The 10,499-nt window shown below is 42.6% G+C and overlaps 1 protein-coding gene across 1 annotated transcript in view; it reads right to left on the bottom strand.

Moving 5' to 3' along the window:
* Positions 1 to 398: 398 nt before the first annotated feature.
* Positions 399 to 10,499, bottom strand: part of ALPK2 (alpha kinase 2) — a 77,379-nt gene continuing 67,278 nt past the window's right edge. The window contains exon 12 of the mRNA XM_063128798.1: positions 399 to 687. Within this exon, the coding sequence (XP_062984868.1) occupies positions 471 to 687 (217 nt within the window). The 3' untranslated portion in view covers positions 399 to 470. The remainder of the gene's footprint in view (positions 688 to 10,499) is intronic.

The following is a 10,499-nucleotide window of genomic DNA, read 5'->3' as shown; positions in this document are numbered from 1 at the left end:
CAAGTGGAGCAGACTCACACATATTCTCGATGGAGTACAATGTGGGATGTATACCTTTCACCTCACGTGGGTTGAAGCACATCCTACATAGATGTAAATGCTTACTTAGCAGCTGAATTGCATGGAAGGAAAAACAAATCTACTAAATGCAATTTCTCCCAAACACCCAAGTCCGGCACAATCTCCAAAAGAGAGACAGCGAAAACGCACTGCAGTCCGTTTATCCAGTCCATACACGTGTCGGCGCTGGGTACTGGGTGCAGATTCCCCCCCCCCCCAAATATCCAAGTTCTAAGTGTTCTATGCTACCCAGTCTGCCATTTTTTAATGGCAATTTTTAACTATCTGTACCATGTTGAGAAGACTCAGGAGGAGCACCTTAGAAAAATACAGTGTACATTTCCAGAGAGGCCCTATTGCAATAAGGAGGGTGGTAGACTAGATGCTTCTTCCAGAAGGAAACAAAGACCCTATGTTTTCTTGGCAGCCTGAAGATTGACTACAGTTTTCTTCACAGTACTTGAGCTTGGCTGTGCTTTGATTTTGGGGGCTGCTGGCTTCCTCTGTTTCTGACAGCTGGTTTGGAGGGGTTTCAGTTCCAGCATCTCGCAGTATTTATTGCACTGATGGAGGGCCTTAAACTGATCAATGAATGAGATGGAGCAGTTACCTTTGAAACCTTTGTACCTGCAGAAGAACAAGAAAGAAAGAAAAAGAGACAGGATTTAAACCTTTTCGGGTCTAATGACAAATGCAAACCTCTAAACCATTCAGCCCTCCAAAGTAGCATGAGAAAAATAGACCCCTCCCCCAATTACGTTTAATTCTTCTATTGAAATTAATGGACTTAACAGTGCCATCCTATACATATCTACACACACAAGCCCCACTGAGCTCAGTGGGACTTATTCCCATTTGAGTATAGGGTTACAGTCTAAGGCCAGATCTACACCTTGTGTCAAATCAGCGTGAAAGTGGAATAAAAAGCAGGATATAACACCATGAAAGTGGTATATGGAATGTGGATTGTGCCCCAAAAGTTGCTATAATGCAGTAGTATAGACCTAGCCCAAATATGCTTAAGTATGATGGACCATGCCCCTGGTGGATGGTGTTTTTTTTTAAATGAAAGCTGAGATGCATAGGAATCTGAGTACAATTGGTTGGATCAAAATTTTGAGCATTGCTACACTAGGCTAAAATCCCGCAACTTTACCGGGGCTTCAGCTTCCGGATTCCTTGTGGGATCAGCTCAGCTCCTTTTCATGTTTCCCCGCCCCCTTCTTCTCCATTTCTGTATGTTTTATTATAAAGCCATTAGATGGCGCTGTACTGTTATGCATGATAAACTGTCATTTCATTAGTACGCCATAGATTTTTGACAGGAAGAGGGGAAATGCCAGACTTTTGACATGATAAAAAAAAGCGTGATAAAGGTTGTAAAGAGTGGGAGGTGCCCTGGTGGATAATGACATTGTGTAATAATCCCACAAATTTCCATGAATAACCAATCACAAGCATGCAATACATGTGTTGTACAGAAATGGCCTTAATTATACTTACTGTAGACCCATTGAAATAAATTTTACATAAGTCCTATTGATTACTTTAAGTAATATTGAACATATGGTTGGATCCAGATTTAATCATATGTTTTCTGTACTTGTTTTAATTTTTGTGAACCGCCCAGAGAGCTCCGGCTATTGGGTGGTATAGAAATGTAATAAATAAATAAATAAATAATTCAAGAAGGATGCAGACAAGCTGGAGCATGTTCAGAAGAGGGCAACCAGGATGATCAGAGGTCTAGAAACAAAGCCCTATGAAGAGAGACTGAAAGAACTGGGCATGTTTAGCCTGGAGAAGAGAAGATTGAGGGGAGACATGATAGCACTCTTCAAATACTTAAAAGGTTGTCACACAGAGGAGGGCCAGGATCTCTTCTCGATCCTCCCAGAGTGCAGGACACGGAATAACGGGCTCAAGTTAAAGGAAGCCAGATTCCAGCTGGACATCAGGAAAAACTTCCTGACTGCTAGAGCAGTGCGACGGTGGAATCAGTTACCTAGGGAGGTTGTGGGCTCTCCCACACTAGAGGCATTCAAGAGGCAGCTGGACAACCATCTGTCAGGGATGCTTTAGGGTGGATTCCTGCATTGAGCAGGGGGTTGGACTCGATGGCCTTGTAGGCCCCTTCCAACTCTGCTATTCTATGATTCTATGATTCTATGAAATAAATAAATACACCAAATAATCTGCTTTTCACTGACAGCAGAACACATTTATACCTATTGGTGTTAACCCTTGCTAACAAACACACACACTCCAATTTTTATACAGTTGCAAAACTAGAGTTTGGGATGATATAGTGTATTGGTGAAATAACAGCCCAGCCGAAAACCTATAGCATCATTCTTTCATTTTCCTTTCCAGAGCTCACCCCAGGATAGAATAATGTACATTTGTTTGGAAGGCAGACAATGCTACTAAACCATCTTCGCTGCTCTTAAAATATCGTGATTGAATGTCTTCACCCTTTACCATGTCTCATTTTTCTTTGTCTTTCTGTCAGGTACACTCACCACCTCTCCTACAAAATCAAATGAATCAGTACAGGGATTTGTGGGTGGGATGTGTATAGAAGATCATCCTATTTTATGATATAATAGGCTCCATAGAAATGTTACAGATTTTGCATGGTGTTAACAGCTGCAACAAATTCTCTTTTCTGTTCTGCCTGCCTGCCTCATTTTAATAAAAACACTGAGAGCTTTTTGCAGGACAAGTCTTATTCCTTTGCAAAGGAGACGCCTGTCATCTTAAGCAGTCTCCTCTGAGTGTAATGCGCCCCAGGAGATGTCAGTGACACTGCATCTGAAAACCCACATGCATGTGCATACATTCCCCTCCTTCAGCCCCGCTGATAATAAGCAATCCCTTAAACTTTAAGACTTAAAAGATAGGGTGATAAAGCAGTTTAATTATGTATTTCTTCCATTCTCCTCATGCTGAAGGGAGGCAAACTGGAAAAGCAGCACAATTAAATGTACTGTCTTCTGAGCATCAGTAATCCCACATGATGAAAGACCACCTAGACACGTCTATATGCCAAACAGTGATGGAACATGTAATTCCTCCCTGGAATTGGAAACAGCTCTTTGATTGATCACACAAATCCTGGTGTTTTTCAGGCATTACATTCAATGTAATTTGTATTGTTGAGTCTGCTGCTTTCTTGCCTTCCCGCACACTTAAGGTAAATGATAATACACATGCTGCCCATGGCTGAAGTTAACTGCAAACCTAAACCAACCAGAGTGCTTGAGTCTGAACAGCACTGCCACAAGACAAGAGCTTGGGGCCTACATAATATTTTATTATTGAACTATTTATGCCCCCCACCTTTCAGTCCCCAAAGGGACTCCATTATTCTGTTCAAGAAATTATTTTTGCTCTTTATGATAAAGAACTGATTTTTTTGTTAACTAGTTCTTTTGAGCTGTTTCTAAGAGACCATCTCTTCCAACCCAGCTTTCTGAACCTCCAGTTCTCTCTTCTGCACAACTATTAAAATATAGGAGAGTGCCTGTGTCCTCCTTTGACACTGGCCTTAGCTAGACCTAAGGTTTATCCCGGGATCATCCCTGTTCATGTAAATGACACACAGGATATCCTGGGAGCAGGCAGGGACGACCCTGGGACGATCCCAGGATAAACCTTAGGTCTAGCTAAGGCCACTGTTACTAATAATTAGTCAAATCTTGGCCAAACCAAGGCACACATCTGTTTTGTCTTCATACTAAGGGCCCATAATCTAAGAAGTAGTATGCCTCAGTATATCAGTTGCTGGAGAACATGAGTAGGAGGATGCTATGGCACTCACGTCCTACTTGTGAGTTTCCTACAGGTACTTGGTTGGCCACTGTATGATCCAAATACTGGACTGGATAGGCCTGTGGTCTGATTCAGCACGGCTCTCCTTATGTTCTTACATTACATTTGTAGCATGGGAGCAATATATTATGGCTCTTTCCCACAACATGACCGTATTATCAGAAACTCATCAGTTCTCCTTGACTTTTAATTAATATTTGTATGGTATATGATGCTGATGGATATTTTTAAGTTGTAATTTATGGAAAGGTTTTAATAACAATGGTTCATATCTAATATGATTTTATTATGTTTTTGTACTGGGTTTTTTTATTTATTCTAGCCTTGAAAGGCAGCTAAGCAAGGGAATAAATAAATAAATAAATAAATAAGCCCAGACCGTGGGGGAGGAACACACGATGGCTCCTTTCTTCAAAAAAGGGCAAAAAGGAAGATCCAGGGAATTATAGACCAGTCAGTCTGAGGTCAATACCTGGGAAGATTCTAGAACAGATTATGAAACATTCTGTCTGTAAGCACCTTGATTCTAATGCACTAGAAACCAGCATGGATTTGTCAAAAACGAGTCCTACCAGACTAATCGTATTTCATTTTTTGATCGGGTAACTTCCTTAGTAGATCATGAAAATGCTATGGATATCTTGACTTCAGCAAGACATTTGACAAAATACTCTTTGATAGCCTGATTAGCAAGCCAGTTAAGTGTGGGTTGGGTGGCATTACTACTAAGCGCATCTACAGTTGGCTGGTGAACCATACTCAAAGAATGCTCGTCAATGGCTCTTCATCTTATTGGAGGGAACTCTATGGTGAGATGCTGCAGGACTTGGACCTGGGCCCTGTAGTCTTCAACATTTGTATTAATGACTTGGAGGAAAAGGTGGTCTTCCTAATGCTTATCAAATTTGCAGATGACACTTTGGGTGGAATAACTAATACTTTAGAAGACAGAAACAACCTCCAAAATTATCTTGGTAGATTAGAAAACTGGACAGAAATAACAGAATGCAATTCAATATAGACAAGTGCAAAGTCCTTCATTTAGGAAAAAGAAATCAAAAGCACAGGTATAAGATGGGGGATACTTGGCTTGGCAATAGTAAGTGTGAAAAGGATCTTAGAGATGCACTGAATATGAGTCAGCAGTGTGACATGGCTGCAAAAACCGCAAATGCAATTTTAGGTTGCATCAACAGAAGTATAATTTCAAAACTGTGGGAAGTAATATTTCAACTCTACTCTGTGCTGGTCAGACTTCACCTCAAATACTGTGTGCAGTTCTGGACACCACATTTTAAGGATTATTTTAAATTGGAATGAGTTCAGAGAAGGGCAACAAAGATACTCAATGGACTAAAAACTAATTTCTACTAGGAAAGATTGAAGAAACTTGAGAAGAGAAGGCTGAGGAGGATATGATAACACTTTTCACACAGAAGAGGAATGTAACCTGTTCTCTATAGGACATGAAATAATGGGTTTCAGTTACAGGAAGGCAGATTTCAATTTAACATTGGGGAAAACTTCCTAGCAGTCAGACAAAGGAACCAACTGACTAGAGAAGTGGTGGGCTCTTCAACTCTGGAAGAATCCAAGCAGAGAATGGCCAGCCATCTGTCAGAGATGCTTTAAACTGGATTCCTGTACTGAGCAGGGGGTTGGCCTCAATGGCCTCAATGGACCCTTCAAAATAATGGAATAACGTGTTCAAGTTACAGGAAGCCAGATTCCAGCTGGACATCGGAAAAAACTTCCTGACTGTTAGAGCAGTATGAAAATGGAACCAGTTTAGGGAGGTTGTGGGCTCTCCCACACTAGAGGCATTCAAGAGGCAGCTGGACAACCATCTGTCAGGGATGCTTTAGGGTGGATTCCTGCATTGAGCAGGGGGTTTGACTCGATGGCCTTATAGACTCCTTTCAACTCTACTATTCTATGATTCTATGATTCTTCCAGGGTTGCCCGATTTTCCCACAGGAGAAAAACCACTGACATGAAGAAAAGTTGCCCCCATGTACCCTGGGCTTCTGACATACAAGTTATGTCACTGCTGTGGCTTCCACAATGTGAATGTCATGTGAGAAGAAAGGCAGATATATGGCCCTTTTAAAACTGAACTGAAACAAAGGGGTTCATCAGACGAGCGTTTTATCACATGCTCACTACTGCTCACTCATGGTTTTTCATGTGTCCTTTAGACAACGCTGTCCACCTCCCACTGCTTCTTGCCTTCTTTCCTTCACAAGATAGACGACGAAAAAAATCCAACTTTTTTGGGGTGTGTATGTGGAATGTGCTGCCAGTTCCTGCTGTGAGCAGGAAAAGAGGCACGAGAAAAGCAGCCCCTGAATGGGCCACATGGTCTTTATTGACTTCCTCTTTCTTCTCTTGGGAAGAAAGAGGAAGTATTGTGGGACAGGCGCGGGGGTGGAGAAGCGACAATAGGGAACCGTGATTCCCCTTCCCCCCTGTCTGATGGAGCTCTCAGAGACCCACGTATTACAGCACAATCTTATGCATGTTTAGACAGAAAAATGTCCTGCAACTTTCACCATTCTCCAGCCAGAATGCTGGGTGTTGTAGGGTTATGCCCAAGTCATAACATCCTAAAGATTTGACGGTAAACTGGTTTTTACAAAGGAAATGCTACTTGACTGAATTGGTTAGTCTGCTTTCATATTTGTCCTGTTTCGATTTAGTGCTTGCAAAGCAGCCTGATATGGCTGTGCTTAACCTTAAGCCCAGCAGAGTGGACTTGATTAAATATTTGGTGAACAAAGGTTAATTTCCTGACTTCGATACTTGCTTTCTCCAGAGGCCGAAAAAATATGACTTCTTTTTTTTAAAAAAAGGGTAAAGTGTGCCCTCTTCTGAGTGCAAGGATATTGCAGCCATTTCTGTAAACCAAGCTGTTACTGTTTGCATGTTGGGAAGAAAAATTGCCATTATTAATTATTCTGTACGAGCTCAAAAGCTAAGCGTGGATTGTAAATATCAGCATAAAAGCCGTGGACATTCAATAGAATGATTTCACTCTCCAGAGAAACTGAGAAAGACAATCACAATTAACAAGATGAACAGAGCAATCCTATACTCAAATTACATTGGGGATAGGTGGGGGAAAGAGATACAATATATAATAAAACTATGGAACTCACTATCACAAGAAGTAGTGATGCCCACCAATTTAGTTGGCTTTAAAAGGTAGTTGGATAAATTCCTGGAGAGAAGGCTATCCATGGCTACTAGTCCTGATGGCTATGTGCTACCTCTAGTATGAGAAGCAGTAAGCCTATATGCACCGGTTGCTGGGGAACATGGGTGGGAAGGTGCTGTGAACAGAATGCTGGACTAGATGGACCCTTGGTCTGATCCAGAAGGGCTCTTCTTATGTTCTTATATACACCACTGTATACATGGAACGGCTGTCATATCCTGTACATTGGACTTACACAACCTCAGGCCTGGGGTCCCAATCCAGCCAGCTGGGGTTTCCCACCCCCTTTCCCCTGGCCAGTTTTCCAATTTTTGTGCAGTTCCCTACCCTTAAACGGTTGAAATGCCTCTCCTAAGATTTACTTACTGGCAGTAAGAGCTTTGAGGTAAAATATGCTGGTATTTTGGCCACACCCCTTTTGCCTTCAGCCCCGCCCACCACTGGAAGGCCCCCCCCCCTCCCCAAGAGTTTCTCCAAAATGGAATTCAACCCTCAGTCTGAAAGAGGTTCAACATCGGCTCAGGAGGTAGTGTGGTGAGCAGAGGGTTGGACTCGATGGCCTTATAGGCCCCTTCCAACTCTACTATTCTATGATTCTATGGTAACACAACACCAAAATGGCAAAAAATGACAGGGCCCCTGGGAATGCCAACAGTGCCACCCACACCAAATGAACTCACAATTGGGACACCAGCCCCAGAGCAACTCTGTGCGTCACCACACATACACACAACATGCATGACTTCACAGTGACTCCATTCCATTAGTCCCTGTGGCACAGCCAGCAATAACCCTACTGATGCTTATTCCCAGATAGGGATTCTAATCCACTTATGCTACTACCAACTACTGTTTTAGGAGAAGATCACACAAAGCGGATATAGCACTAAGCTGTAGGTAATCTAAACGTGTAAGCTTCTGATCACCTCTTCGTGGCCGTGTCAGAGGAGAGGGGATGGCGGATTGGGTACAGAGAAGGCTAAGTTCTTTCTTGTAATGCTTAACCAATAACCATGGCATTGCCAAAGCCCAAATCTTCCTTCTATTTTTGAAATCCCCATATTTAAATTATAGTTTGAACCCATCCTCAGGTTGGGAAAGTTTATATTTCTGGGATTGTGATTTGGAGGATTCTACTGTAACTTTTTCATTTTCTTTTTAATGCACTTTTGTGTGTAAGTATTTCTGAGTAAAAAAAAATAATACTTAGAAATAAAGCCATGAGCCAACAGCCTTCCTTCTTCATCAGCTTGCTGTCTTCCAGGAATTCTCTTCTTTACTTTAGGAAAAGATTAATAGCTTTTGGCCACTGCTGCGAACGCTATGCAGAATATTAATCAGTATGATCCTCTGCCACACATATTGTATGTTCATTAAAAACATATAAGATTAGAGGAAAGAAAATAAATGGCCATGAATTATTCACAGTGCTTTGCCTTTGTGCCTTTTTGTAAGTCTGTGAATAATAGTTTAACAGCAAGATATTAGAGTATATCTTCTTCCTGCTCAAATATACTAGGGATACAAGGCAGGTATTAGCATTAATGAAGTCACTGTTAGAATGTTTCTATAGTGGATTGGACTATTGGAAAACGTAATTAATGTTGCATACATATTTATATTGGGCATGCTCAGGCAATACACTAAGCCATGGTTAGGGCCAATAACCTTTTTGTAGCAAGCAGTTAGTGAGCATGATTAAACCGCGGTTATGTATCCACCATGGTTAGGGAAAATGCCATTCAGATGACATGCTAAGCTGTCATGGTTAGCTCATAACGCTTAACCATCATGGCTTAGCGTGTTGTCTGACCAGGGTGATTTTGTTTGTTTATTTCACAGGTGTGCATAGCACATTTCATTAGGGTGCGCACCCAGGGATTTTCTTTTTAAAGATGAACATTTATTGAATACTCAGTCATAAAGAACATTATTTGCATTCATCTGTTTAGTAAACACTATAGACCCTGATGCCCTACTCTGCATTCGGCCTGCCTGACCATGGGAGGGCCATTGCAGGGTGGGGATAAGGAAACGCTCAAGCCTCAGCATTGGTGGGGCTTTGTGGTGACACTTACCTTTTCATTCCTGCTGCCCGGAGCAATTACGCTCTCTCAGAGGCAGCAGTTCTTCAGCGCGGTGGTGAAGCAGCTGGAGGGCAGCTAGAGGGACATTCCAGCTATGTCTGGATCTACTCAATGCCCCCTCAATTTGGCACTTATTGCTTGAGACATTAGGGTGTTCCTGGGCACACCCAGCACACCCCTTGTGCACCCCTATGGCTTATTTACTAACAATCCAATGTGTACTCCTTCTGGTGAGGCAGTCTGATCATTGAAAACCAGCATGGGAGCAACTCACCCCTTGTACCAAGGCTGGGAATCAACCCCACCTCTAGCAACAGCTTTCAGGGCCCTGATGGTATCACTTTTTTCCAAGACCCTACTTGAAAAGATGTGCCATGGATGATAGTTGCATGTTTCTTTTTCTGAAAAGTGGAGAGGGAGATTGTCCTATGAGCAGTCTCCAAGCAGGCCTGCCTCTCAGTTGAAAGTTTGGGAGAGTGGAGTATTACAAGAAAATATCAGGGTGCTGGGTATTTAACTGCAATGAAAGGCAAAGCTGTGTGCCATTTGCTTTTGCATAAGGGCCCGTTGTTCACACTGTGCCAGTCAATGCAGAACCCTGGACTAGGGATGTTGGAGGATTCCATCTTGATGTTCACCAAGTTTTAGTCAGCTCAGGTCCCCCAGATTTTGGCTCGTTTTTCTGCGAGCTGGACAGATTTGATCTGCATCAAGTCGGGCCAGCTCGCGGATTTCTGTTTTTTAAAATAAAAATTTGTATAAAAAGTGATTTGCAGAAATTGCAGCTGCAATTTGCACAAATTACGCAAAATGCTTTTTATGCAACAAAGAAACAGACAAGTTCTCAGTTTTCGGGAACATCTCCCATCCCCCGATTCGGCTTGCAAATGCAAGCTAAATTGGGGGGGGGGGGCACCACAGAAATCCAGAAAGCCCCCAAAGGGCTGAATTTTCTGGCGACAGACCTCCCTAGGGAGGAGCATAGATTAATGGGTAGACCTGCAGAAGGTTTCCAGTTCAATTCCTGGGGTTGGAGCTAGATTTAAGTTGGAAAAACTGGGCTGGCAGAAGAGGATTCCCCTGCCTCCTCCTTCCCACTGCAGCTCCTCCAACCCCCTGAAAGTGCTGGATATAGTCAGGAGACCCTGCTGAATGGCGTAAGCTCTGTTGTGGGGGGATTGAGGGGGGAATCCCCCCAAATCAGGCAGGGGTACCATCTACAAGTGGAGTTCTTCATCTCATGGAATGTCCATTTCTCTTGTGAAAGGCAAATACCAGACCCTGGTATTTGCACTGGATCT

The sequence above is a fragment of the Elgaria multicarinata genome, chromosome 6 (assembly GCF_023053635.1).
Source record: "Elgaria multicarinata webbii isolate HBS135686 ecotype San Diego chromosome 6, rElgMul1.1.pri, whole genome shotgun sequence".
Classification (NCBI taxonomy): Eukaryota; Metazoa; Chordata; class Lepidosauria; order Squamata; family Anguidae; genus Elgaria; species Elgaria multicarinata.
This window is presented reverse-complemented; position numbering and strand designations above follow the sequence as displayed.